We start from the raw sequence: 14,114 nt of genomic DNA on the forward strand, positions 1-14,114 counted from the left end.
CTGGGTACAGTGGCACACGCTTGTAATCCCAGATACTCAGGAGGCTGAGGCGGGAGGATCACTTGAGCCCAGCCTGGGCGGTACAGCGAAATCCTGTCTCAGTAAAAAAATAAGGTCCTAAAGTTCACTCTAGGAGTCATTACTCTTCCTTTGCAGTCTCAATTCTATTTACTTTATAATAAGTAAATTGTTTTATCCCTTCAGCTGGGAAGGATAATTTTTCCCTACCAAGCTGATGACAACGCCACTGCAGTGCTCACCCAGCAAGAAACACATGCATATGAAGCAGCGTCAACTCTTTCTATGAAGTGTGTGCGAGATTGGTTTACAATGCGTTAATTCAGGAACTCGGCGGAGAGGCTCCTACTATATCTAGCAGATCTAAATTTGAGCTCATGATAACATTGCACAAAGCTATGGTAGATAAAAGTGATTGGCAATGCCAATAGAACAATTCCGCTAACAACACAAACTCCTCCAAGAATTCTTCCAGGCACTGTGATAGGATACATATCTCCATAGCCAACTGTAGTCATAGAGATAATCACCCACCAGCAGGCAGCAGGGATGCTGGCGAAGTCCTTGTTGGATGTTTCCAGGTCCAACCCATGTTCAAGAAGCTGAGAAAGTGCACTAAAGATTGCCATGGCAACACAAATGAAGACAAGTAACATAACCATCTCTCGGTAGCAACGCTTGAGAGTCAAACCAAGTGTCTGAAGACCAATGAAGTGACGGGCAAGCTTAATCACCCAAAAAATCCTCATCATTCTAAGCACCCTCAAGGTGACTCCAGCCCTCTGGAGTTGAGAGTTCTCGCCTGTAAATACTGTCATCAACACGGAGATGTAATACGGTGTGATTGCCAGTAAATCAATGATGTTCAGGGGTCTCTTGACAAACTCACACTTGTTTTTGGAGACGATGAACCTCACGACGCACTCTGCAGTGAACCAACCTATGCAGATAGCTTCAATTATCCTGGCAAGAGAACAAAAGAAGAATTGATCATTTTATTTTTAAGCATTTAAACAGCTCTTAGATTTCTTCAGATAGTACAACACTGACATACTAATTCAGTTACTTTTCCAGAAAACATCAAGAACAGACAGTATTACCAACATCAGCAGACGCACCAGACGCAACAGAACAACAAATCAGTTCTGATGAAAATTGAACTTGCTAAAGTCATTTATGTATTGCATGAAATACCCTTAAAATGACTATTTTTTTTTACTTGTCACTAATACTTTTAAAAATATCTCTTTCATTTGGTGGTTTGAAATTAGCTTATCCTCAGCTAGCCACGATATATACACTTCACTTATTCTTGGAGGACGGTGGTTCTCAATTGTTATGTCAGGTATGAGGTGGGCCAGAAGGGTTTTGTTCCTACATACAGTGAACATACCCAAGTTTTCTGATGACTTACTTCTTGGTGATAGAGTAAATCCAAGATCATTTCCTAAAATGTGACTCTTCTGTGTTTCTTAATAGACTTGTGTGGGAGACACTGAAGCTGAGCCAGCTTTTGGGGCCCTGCACGAGTGCCCTCACCAGAAGGGCACAGGTCACAACCACCCTCATCACGTGCTTCACCACGGAAAACAGGCTGAGGACTCCCGCACTGGAGCAAAACAACCACTGGGATTGTCCCAAAGACAACTACTTTGTTTGTTTTCCATAATTATTTTTACACAGCATATATTTTTAAAATATAAGACACATTTTACCTAGAACAGTATTTGCCAATCTTTCTGCATTACTGCACACATGGGAAATAATAATATTTACATAGCATACTGGAGTCAGGAGGCAGGATTCATGAAGAAGCCACCATCCTGGAGGCTCTAGCACCCCTGGCCCTTGCCCTGCAAACTTCGAAGCTGAAGAAATCAAATTTCAACACACCAGTTAGGAAATCCAGACCTGGGGTGAGAGTCAATTCAAAGGTAGTTGTAAATTAGTTTAACATTTTAAATTCCAAGTTAAAAGTTATAATTATTATGCCATCATTCATTTTTCTCCACGTAATTTTTCCTCACCACTGACCTAGACCCAAACATCAGAAATACAATGCAGAGAGAAGAAATCGGAGTAGCTGGGATGGGAGCAGGTGGGACCTCATTTTGGAAAGCATGACTCAAAGTGCAGTCCACAGAACACACGTTGTACTGCATGGTACTCAGGGAAATAAGTAAGTACAATTACCCATGTTTCCCTACTGTAGGGCACTGCATAGCTTAAAGGTTAACTGTGTTTATTTTATTTATTAACTTTTCTTTATTTTTTGAATAGATATTGAATAGTGAACCATCAGATTCACATGGTTTGAATCTAAAAGGTTAAATAATAATAATAATATAGAATATAGAATACGCAGTCACCTAGTTCCCATCCTTGGAGGCAACAATTATTATCAGTTTCTTATGTATGCATATGTATCCCCTTTTACACAAACACCATCATATTACATTAATTGTCCTGCCTCTTATTTGGTTATTTTATCTAGGAGATCATTCCAGGTCAATAAACAGAGAGCTTCCTCATTTCTTAAACATGGTGACACAGGTATTCCAATGAATATTTGCACTGTGACTTATTTAGCCAGTCTACTTAATGAACATTTAGGTAGTTTCCCACCTCTGTCAGAACAATGATGCAATGAATATTCTTATTTCTACATCATTTCACACATGTGCAAACATATCTGAAGGATAAATCCCAGACTTGGAATTCCTGGGTCTAAGGAGACATCTACTTGTAATGCTGATAGATCTTGCCAAACTATATGGCAAACTACACGGAGGCTGTACTAAATTACTCTCCCACCAGCAGCCTATGGCAGTGTCTATTCCCCATAGCCTCACCCATGTAAAGTGTTATTGAACTTGAAGGTCTTTGCGATTCTGATAGATGGGAAAACACTTACTGTGAAAGATATTGAGCATCTTTTCACATATTTAAGGGCCTGCTCTGCAAGATATGTCCTTTGCTCACAAGGCCTTTAATCTGCTCAGATACATTTTGAATCCTTCAGGGTCTGCAGAGTGTCAGATTTGGAAACTGTTCCAGAGCTTTTGCCTATAAATTTGTTTGTAGCAGAGTTCAAAAAACTACAGCCTGTGGTCTAAATCCTTCCCACTGTCCATTTTTCTGTATGGCATGAAACCTAAAAATGGTTTTTACATTTTTTCTTCATTCTTTCCCACTGGTTTGAAATGCTGGCCTTTGTCATATATTAAATCACCAAACATACCTGAATAAAGTTCTGGATTTTCCACATTTCCAAAGTGGAAAGTTCAGAGCTATGTTCAGGTATATCTGATTAATCCATTTTGTCGTGTATGTCCCATACTGCTCCCTATTTTAATTACAGCTCATACAGTTGACCCTTGAACAAATGGGCTTGAACTGCATGGGTCCACTTATATGAGGACTTTTTCAACCAAATGCAGGTGGAAAATACAGTATTGGTGGGATGTGAAAACTGCATATACAGAGGGCCAAGTTTCCGTATGGCCCATTGCAGGGCTTACCTATGTTTGCAGAACCCACTGCAGGCCCTGAGTATGCATGAATTTTGGTATACATGGGAGTCCTGGAACCAATCTCCCAAGCATACCAAGGGATGACTATACTTCGCTTTGATGTCTAGTTAAATATATCACTCGATTGTTTTCCTCCTTTTCAAGATTGTCCTGGTTATTCCTAAGCATTTGCTTTTCCATATGAATTTTTTTTACATTTTTTTAATGGTTAGGGAAAAAACAAACAAACAAAAAAAGAAGAATTATATTTTATGACATGAAAATTACATGAAATTAGAATTTCAGTGGCCATAAACGAAGTTTCATTATCATGTCCAATCTAGGTCAGGGTGGAAAGTGTCTTTGCTCTACTCCGCACAGTCACTCAGGGGTTTGGGTTGATATAGGCCCTGCCATCTTGCAGCCAACCATTAAGAATACACGCCTTCCAGGTTGCCATGGTAGGGAAAAAAATTTGCCCCCACTCTTCCATGTTTCTGCCTAGAAATGTTTTGTACCTTGACCTAGATTGGACATGATATGTAGCAAGAAATAAATCTTCATTGTGTGAAGCCACTGAGAGTTCTAAGTTGGTTGCTATCCTAGGTAATAGACTGGAAATAAAGTAGCAATATGTGCACTCAAAAAAGCACACTACAGTAGTAATAATATTTTTCTTAAATTGGCTTGTGGATAAAATGTACCAGTTCTCCAGCTAATGTACTATGTCTCCTCTCTAGCCAGACGTGAGCCAGAGGCCCTGGACTGGATGTCAAAGGCCCCGTGCTCTTTCCACTCTGAAGGACAAGCCTCACCCATCAAGTGGCAGAGTGGCACAGATCCTCCAAGGACCCTTCCAGCTCTAAAATCCCAAGATTCTATTAATTTCAGAAGAGTAAAAAAATTAACTGTGCCAAAAATACCAGAACATTTTCTGTCTAATTATTTCTACCAGCAGCCAAAGTTGTTCAGATTAAAAAGGAGGAAATCCAAATGGCGTGGAATAATCTCTCAGTAAGGTAATTTCAAAGAAGTTCATCTGTAATGAGGTCCTCAGGGTTCTTCCTGCCCACCCGGCAAGGCAGTGCGACACAGTTTATTCAGAATTCCACACTAAAGGGATGAATCAGTGAGAAACCCCAGGCATCACTTTTCACCTACGAGTATGCCAAAGCAGTCTCCAACAACAAACACCACCACGCCTGCCAAAATTCCCTGTGTTCCCAACTGGCACTCTCGCCAATGCCACCACAGGCAACTGCTGGAAAGCCGAGGACTGTTTACTGAGCACTATAGCAAACAATCGGTACTCCGGAAGGCTACTTCTATAAAACACAAATAGGAAAAAAGAACTAAAGAAGATACTCAGGGAGAGGGACATCATATTCCTTTGAAGCCTATTCTGATTTCTTTTGAGGTCGAAACATATAAAAGTTCATGAATGCCTGGCTAATAAAAATGTTTACCACTTACTGAAGCCTGTCAGTTGGGCAGTGTGCTAAGTACTTTTACAGACATTATCTCATCTAATCCTTTTCAAGAACTCTGTGAAGTGTGTATTTCCCCTAACATCTCCATTTTACAGATGACAAAACTGAGACTGAAAGGTTAAGCATCTTTCCCAAGGTCACACAATTAAGAAACTGCAACGGCACAGGCACAGGTAAAGGTAACGAAACCCAGACCTATAGGGTTTTAAAGCTATAAGAAACATTTTAAAATGCTAATGATTTTTATGACAATGTCCATTGTTAAGATTAAACGGTATGTCAATCTCTTGGTCTCTAAGGTTTACATTAGAACAGCATTTTTCAGACTGCCAGTTCTTAACCCATTACTGGATCAAAATTGACATTTTTTCAGAAATAGAATAGAAAATGTCAGAGTACATCAAATTACAGTTTTATGAAACTTTTGTCTCAGTTATATATAGTTGTATCCTGGCTTATGATGTAAAAAATATTCATTTCTGTAGGTACTGGAGGACTTCAACAATTGCTTGCTATCATCAGTCATTACTAATTACTGACTGATCCCTTATGATAGAAGGCACTTCTGGGAATTACTCAGAGGTTTAGAAACAGGCTACAAAGGGGAACAAATGCTTTCAGTGTTAGCCAGTGTATGCTTCCATGTTCTCCCATTCCTCCTCAAAATAACTAGGACAGTACATAAGAGGCCACTAGCTAAACTGTGTGAATGTAAATATCAGTGTCCCATGGGTGCCATCTTCTCATCTTTCCTTTTATTTTTTTCTTTTCTCTTTTTTTATTTCAGCATATTACAGGGGTACAGATGTTTAGGTTACATATATGGCCTTTGCCCCACCTGAGTCAGAGCTTCAAGCATGTCCATCCCCCAGACAGTGCACACTGTGCCCATTAGGTATGAATACTCCTCCCCCTCAACTGCCCGACACCGGTGAATGTTACTATTATATGTGTACTTAAGTGTTGGTCAGTTAATACCAACTTGATGGTGAGTACATGTGGTGCTTGTTTTGCCATTCTTGTGAGACCTCACTTAGTAGAATGAGCTCTAGCTCTACCCAGGATAATACAAGAGGTGCTAGATCACCATTGTTTTTTGTGGCTGAGTAGAACTCAATGGTATACATATACCACATTTTATTAATTCACTCATGTATTGATGGGCACTTGGGTTGTTTCCACATCTTTGCACCTGTGAATTGTGCTGCTATAAACATTCTAGCACAGATGTCTTTTTTATAGAATGTCTTTTGTTCCTTTGGGTAGATGCCCAGTAATGGGATTGCTGGATCAAATGGTAGTTCTACTTATAGCTCTTTGAGATATTTCCATATTACTTTCCACAGAGGTTGTACTAGTTTGCAGTCCCACCAGCAGCGTAGGAGTGTTCCTATCTCTCTGCATCCACGCCAACATTTATTGTTTCGGGACTTTTTGATAAAGGCTATTCTCACTGGAGTTAAGTAATATCTCATTGTGGTTTTCATTTGCATTCCCCCTGACGATTAGAAATGTTGAGCACTTTTTCGTATGTTTGTTAGCCATTAGTCTGTCTTCTTTTGAAGTTTCAGTTCATGTCCTTTGCCCACTTTTTGATAGGGTTGTTTTATTTTCTCTTGCTGATTTTCCTGAGTTCTATATAGATTCTAGTTATCAGTCCTTTATCAGACATGTAGCATGCGAATATTTTCTCCCATTCTGTAGGTTGTCTGTTTGCTCTTGTGATAGTTTCCTTGGCTGTGCAGAAACTTTTTAATTTGATCCGGTCCCATTTATTTATTTTTGTTGTTGCCATGATTGCCTTTGGGGTCTCCATACATTTTTTGCCTAAGCCAATGTCTGTAAGAGTTTTTCCAAAATTTTCTTCTAGAATTCTTACAGTTTCATGCCTTAGATTTAAGTCTGTTATCCATCATGACTTGATTTTTGTGAGAGGCGAAAGGTGTGGATCCTGTTTCAGTCTTCTACATGTGGCTATCCAATTTTCCCAGCACCGTTTATTGAATAAGGATTCTTTTCCCCAGTCATCTTCTCATCTTTTCCTCCCAACATTTTATTACGAAAACTTTCAAGCAAGGTGCAGATGCATTCATATTTTAAATATGCTTGCTTATCACCTATTCACTCCTTTATCCATCCACTAATCTCTCCTTTTTATGCATTACAAAATAAATTACAGACATCAGTACACTTCCCTTTAAAACTTCAGAATACATATCACTAACTAGAATTTAATATTTGTTTAGTTTTTCTCTTTTAATGTAAACTTTATATACAATGCAATGTCCAAACCTCATGTATACATTTACTGAGTTTCGACAAATGTATAACCCAAATTGCTATCAAGATAGACAGTATTCACATCACCCCCAAGAGTTCCCTGCCTGATTCATGTTTGCATCTTTTGCCCTCACTTCCCAAGCCCATCAGACACTTAGCAAGTGCTCTGTAGATGTTTGTCCAGTACAACATGAGTGACTCTGATAGAATGCAAAGGCCTGGGATGGACACCCCATAGCCACAAGAAACCTCTTAAGTTCTGCTGGATAACTAAAGACTGCCATTAAAAATGGTCCTGAGGGCTGGGCATGGGGGCTCATGCCTATAATTTCAGCACTCTGAGAGGCCAAGGTGGAAGGATCGCTGGAGGCCAAGAGTTCTAGGCAAGCCTGGGCAACATAGCAAGACCCCATCTCTACAAAAAATAGAAAAATTAGCCAGGCCAGGTGGCACACATCTGTAGTTCTAGCTACTTGGGAGGCTGAGGCAGGATCGCTTGAGCCCAGGAGTTTGAGGCTGCAGTGAGCTATGTTTGTGCCACCGCACTCTAGCCTGGGCAAAATAGAGAGACCCCCATCTCAAAAAAAAAAAAAGAAAAGAAAAGAAACAAAACAAAGAAAGAAAGAAAAAGGAAGAACTCCTACAACTCAATGACAAAAAAAAAAAATCAAATAATGGACCTGAATAGACATTTTTCCAAAGATGATATTCCAATGGCCAATAAGCACATGAGAAGATGCTCACCATCACTAATCATCAGAGAAATGCAAATCAAAACCACAATGAGGTATCACCTCACACCCACAGAATGGCTACTAACCAAAAAACAAACAAACAAACACACAAAAACACCCAGAAAATAAGAAATGTGGTGAGGACTCTCACCAACAGTGCACTTTAGTGCACTGTTAGTGGGATTGTAAAATGGTGCATTCACTACGCAAAATATATGGAGGTTCCTTAAAAATAGAAATATCATATGATCCAATAATCCCTCTTCTGGATATATATCCAAAAGAATTGAAAGCAGGGTCTCAAAGAGATATTTGCATACCCATGTTCACAAATACAAATTCATAATAGCCAAGCGCTATTCAAAATAGCCAAGATGTGGAAGCAACTCAAATGTCCACTGACAAATGGAAAAAGAAAATGTGGGACACACACACAATGGAATATTATTTAGCCTTAAAAAGGAAGGAAATCCTACTAGAGTCTGTAATCTTAGCTACTCAGGAGGCTGAGTTGGGAAGATTGCTTGAGCCCAGGAGTTTGAGGCTGTGGAGAGGTATGACTGAATTATGCCACTGAACTGCAGCCTAGGTAGCAAAGCAAGACCTCATCTCTAAAAAAAATTAAAAATAAAATAAAATTATAAAAAAGGAAGGAAATCTTTCACATGCTACAACATAGATGAACCTTGAGGACATTATGCTAAGTGTAATAAGCCAATCACAAAAAGACAAAATACTATATGATTCCACTTAGATGAGGTATCTAAAGTGGTCAAATTCACAGAAACAGAAAGTAGAATGGTGGTTACCAGGGGCTGGGGGAAGAGAAAAGATGGGGAGTTGTTGTTTAATGAGTATGGAGTTTCAGATCTGCAAGATGAAAAAGTTCTAAAAATCTGTTTCCTAACAATGTGGATGTACTTAACACTATTGAACTATCTACTTAAAAGAGGTTAAGATGGTAAATTTCATGTGATGTGTATTTTACCACAACTTTATAATAAAAAGCAAACATATGGGCAGAGGTAGGATTCAAACCCACACGCCCAAAGGGGTTGCAGCTTTAATCCGGCACTTTGGACTGCCCAGCCACACCACCCACTGGGTCCCTGAAAAAAAAAATGGTGCTGACCTTGCCAATTATTAATTTTTGATTTATATTTTGCTTTACCACAAAAGAATTTAAGATGATTGTTCTTGTCATTAACACCAAGCAGAACTCGATTAAAATTCAATATATAGGGACAACTAAGAAAATGAACATAATGACAGCTGAAAGCTGAATATTTTTACTGAATAGCTGACTTAAAAATGCTAAAAGAGTTACACAAACATAGGACAGCACAGAAAACCATCTGAAAGTTATTATACACATAGGTTATATGTATTATACTCTTTTATACATATGTAATTATAATATATTTAAAAGCAAGTACAATATCACAATGTGTAAGAATGTAACGTAAGGAAATGTTATATGACTCCAAACCCCAACAACTACTCCAATCATTTTTTAATCAAAATAAGAATAACATATCCTTCACTTAAACATTCAAAAAAGAGAACAAGGGAGAAGACAGCAGAATCTCAAGGCAGGCAACCCTGCCATAACTCAGAGCAGAACTCTGGATAAACTACTCTGTCTTACTGAATTTTCCTCATTGACTAAGTGGCAATAATAATACAACCTACTTCTCAGGTTGTCATAAGAATTAAATGAAACAATATGTAATACGTGTACAGAGCTTAGAACGCTGCCTGGCATATGGTAAATGCTCAATAAATTGTGATTATTATTTTTACTACAAACCAGCTCTGGGCTCAAAGTCTTCCCTTTACACTCAAAAGGAAATCGGTTCAAGGCATTCCTGAGGGCGTGGTGGCTCATGCCTGTAACCCTAGCACTTTGGGAGGCTGAGGTAGGAGGATTGCTTTAGCTCAGGAGTTCGAGACCAGCCTGAGCAAGAGCACAACACTCTCTCTACCAAAAATATTAACAGAAAAATTAGTCGGGCATCGTGGTGCATGCCTGTAGGCCCAGCTACTCGGGAGGCTGAGGCAGGAGGATTGCTTGATCCCAGCCAGGAGTTTGAGGCTGCAGTGAGCTATGATGACACCACTGCACCCTACCCAGGGCGACAGAGCGAGACCCTGTCACAAAATGGAAAAAAAAAAAAAAAGCCTTCCTGAATGCAAAGAGAAGGCAGGAATGAATGCTCCATTATTTCTTCTCCCAAAAATTCTTAGATTCTTAGACACTGCAGGCTGCAGCATAAATTGTTAGAACCACTTAAAAAAGCAACTGGCAGGATCAATCAGGCTTACTACCGCACAGGAGAGGGAGCCATTCATCCACTCTGAGAATGCATCCTACATATGCATCCTCACATTTACGCAAGAACCTGTACAACAAGATCCATTGTTTGTATTACCCAAGAATAAAAAAAAAATATGAATGCCTATGCACAGGAGATTGATTATATAAATAGATTTCCAAAAGTCAGTATTGGGTTGAATCATATGAAATTGCCAAACATTCAAATATCAGCAATTTTATATGATTCAACCTTATAATATGTAGCTATGAAAAGGAATGAGGTATATCATTTGCTTTGATGTGGAATATTCTTCAGGATGTATGGTAAAGCAAGGTGCAGAACAGGACCCACGGTACACTACAACTGTGTGTGTGTGTGTGTGTGTGTGTGTGTGTGTATGTACATGCGTGCACACCCACACTAGAAGGATACTCAAGAAACTGTTAACATCGGTTCCTTTAGGGAGGGAACCCTCGAGCCTGATGCAGGATGGAAACTCTCTTTTTTATTTTATTCCCTTTGGTACGGTTAAATGCTTTGCCATGGCACATATTATTTTTCCAATTCGAAAACATTTTTAAAGAAAAAGTGAAAAGCATGGGCCAACTCGAAGAGTAATCACCATGATGGAGTTGTCAGCAGCTTGAATCAGCCCTAGACAATCCCAGGAGTGCCACAAAAGGAAAAGTCACACCCTTCTAGCCCACACTTTCATATTTAAATGTACGGGCATTTCCAATCACACTCCTAACAGGTAGGCACAGTGGGATAACACACGGCATAATAAAAATTTCCAACAAACTGCACATCAACATCCACCGCAACCCAGAGTCTCTCTCAACGTCCTTAATAAGAGTTTTCTCCAAAACAATCAGTTAAATGAGAAAAAGGTAGGATTTTTTTTAAAACTTTATTTTTTTCTTACACACTTAAATTACCCTACAGAAAAAAAAAAAATCTATACCATTCATACCTTTTTATCTTCCAACCTGGATCAGCGACAATAATTACACATATTGAGCACTTACTCAAGTACCAAGCATCTTTCTATAAATTTATATATATTAATTCATTTTATTCTCACAACTGTATGTGAGAGGTTTTATTATCCCCACCTATAAATGCGGAAACTAAGGCAAAGAGAAGGAACTAGCTCGTGGCACACAGCGAAGACATGGCAGATCAATAAATGTACTCATTAAGTCATACATTGAATCCTTGCTGGGATTTATGTACTTCCTTATAGCTATAATCAATGTATGCTTGTTATTTTATGTCCCTCACTTGATATTATTTTGTTTCCTCAAGTCCCCATTTGGGTGGCCATTTCTTTAGGATATGTGGCGGGATATGGATAATGATAAATAGAAAGGTTATTCCTCTGAAGTCTTTGGGATTGACTAGGGGGAACTGGGCTCCTCCCACAGTCTGTAAGGGCTGCTATGATTCTGCAGGATTTTGTCTTCCTACAATCACCTTCTGTGGGCTGCCCTTGCTTTCTTCACTCCCCGTTAGCAGATAGGAACCGCGCTGCTCTCTCCCTTGCCTGAGGAAGCTGGAGCTCTACCTGCTAAACTGCACAGTTTCCCCTGTTGTTCCTCTGTCCTCTGTTTTGGCAACAAAGACACCAGACCCACATGCTCTCTTTGTTGGTAAACAGGGACTAATGACCCTCTACAAAGAAACAACCAAGTTCTTGGCTGCACATCCCAAGACTACAACACCTGCCCTGCTAAGACTGGGCTACCCACCATATGTAAATCTCCACCAGGCCAGGCACAGTGGTTCATGCCTGTAATCCCAGCATTTCGAGAGGCTGAGGTGACAGGATCACTTGAGGCCAGGGCCCGGGCAATACAGCGAGACCCTGTCTTTACCACAAATTTTAAAAATTAGCTAGGGTGTAGGGGGTTTCCCGCTTGTAATCTCAGCTACTAGGGAGACTGTGGCAGGAGGGATGCTTGAGCCCAGGAGTTTGAGGTTGCAGTGAGCTCTGATGACACCACTGCACTCCAGCCTGAGCGACAGAGCGAGGCCCTGTATGCAAAAAAAAAAAAAAAATCTCCACGAAAGACCAGAGTGTGTTTCTCTGAAAAATTATAGGCAATTACTACAAATAATCCTTGTCTTCTCTGACAACTTTTGGCATAATTAATTCCATTTTCAACCCAAATATGTGACTTAACGACATTGTAGTAGAAGCCTGAGGGAGTATCTTGCTACGAACTCTGTCCTGCTAATGTGACTTAGTAGAGACAGACTCTAAAACCTCAGAAAGAAATGTTTTTGATAATGTCAACATAATAGGATTTTGTTTTTTAAACTTTTGAGATGGTGAATTGAGACCATTCAACATACAAAAGAAGACAAAATGGTACCGTAATCCCCCAAGTCCCCAGCCCCATCAACCATCAGCCCATAGCCAATTCTGCCCCCTCCACACCCTTATCCACTGCCCTCCTCATATGTTATTTTGAAATAAATCCCAGAGTGTGGGCATTTATCAGAGAAAGGGAGGCAGGAGATGTGGCTGTAGTCTGAGTCTCTTGAGACAGGTCAACTGCAGCCAGGATGATGCTGTCCTAGAGTAAGAATGGGATGGCAGTATATTAACTTGGATGTGGTTCTACGCCCACGGAGCACATTAATTCATTCATCATGCAATAAAGCTCATAAGTGAGTACCTATTGTGTGCCAGGCTCTATAGAGCCGAGTAGAAGTATATAAAGAAAAATTAAGGATAGAACTTAACTATAGGTGTGGGCAAGATGCCCAGCTGCGTGCTGGGTCAGAGACTTGCCCTCTTGTTTAACTATAGTTCTGTAAGATGTTATTACATAATATCATTAGGGAAACTAGATGAGGTACACCAGAACTCTCAGTATTATTTTTCATGTTTTTTTTTAAGAAACGAGGTCTCACTCTGTTGCCCAGGCTGGAGTGCAGTGGCTATACCCAGGCCCAATCCCACTACTGATCAGCGCTGCGGAACTTAGTGCAGACACCCCATCGGCATAGCGCACTATAGCCCAGAACTGGGTTAAAGGATCCTCCCACCTTAGCTTCCCAAACGGCTGGGACTATAGGTAAGCACCACCACACCAGGCTCTGTACTGTTTTCACAACTTCTTGTAAGTATAAAAGTATTATACTTTAAAAAAAAAAAGGTAAAACTTATCCTAAAAGAGTTTACAACCTAGTGAAAGGTAAGATATACCCTCCCCAGCAACAATACTATCCATATAAATTCAAAAATAAAATGTAGAAAGTGATAAATGCTCTAATTAACATGTATTAAGTTCAGAAGAAGATAAATTTCCTTTCATCTAGGGGTTTATGAAAGGCTTCTTTGAGAAAGTGCCAATTTAATTTGGCATGGAAAGACCAGCACAGACAATATCAGGAAAAAGTAAAAAAAAAAAAAAAAAAAAAAAATCTATGAATAAGCTGGACATGGTGGCACACACCTATAGTTCCAGATACTCAGGAGGCCGAAAAAAGAGGATCACAGAAGTTTGACGCCAGCCTGGGCAACATAGCAAGATCCCATCTCTATATGAAAAAATATATATATATGAATAGTTGAATTTTTCACAAAGCAAATGTATTGAAGTATTAACTACATGATTTTTAAAATAACTTTTAAGTATATATTAGTTACCCTTCAGGGTAACTATCGTGTTACCCTATTTTATAGAAGAGGAAAGAGGCTCCAGGCTAAATCCGTGGCACAGCTGGAGAGCTGGGTCTGTAGCATGGACA

The 14,114-nt window shown here is 39.6% G+C and overlaps 1 protein-coding gene across 2 annotated transcripts in view; it reads right to left on the minus strand.

The window, feature by feature from the left end:
* Positions 1 to 296: 296 nt before the first annotated feature.
* KCNG3 (potassium voltage-gated channel modifier subfamily G member 3) overlaps positions 297 to 14,114 on the minus strand; it is a 42,433-nt gene continuing 28,615 nt past the window's right edge. For both annotated transcript variants that reach the window (XM_045549478.1, XM_045549479.1), the window contains exon 2: positions 297 to 981. In XM_045549478.1, coding sequence (XP_045405434.1) covers positions 336 to 981 — 646 coding nt within the window. In that variant the 3' untranslated portion in view covers positions 297 to 335. The remainder of the gene's footprint in view (positions 982 to 14,114) is intronic.

Source organism: Lemur catta, chromosome 4 (assembly GCF_020740605.2).
Source record: "Lemur catta isolate mLemCat1 chromosome 4, mLemCat1.pri, whole genome shotgun sequence".
Classification (NCBI taxonomy): domain Eukaryota; kingdom Metazoa; phylum Chordata; class Mammalia; order Primates; family Lemuridae; genus Lemur; species Lemur catta.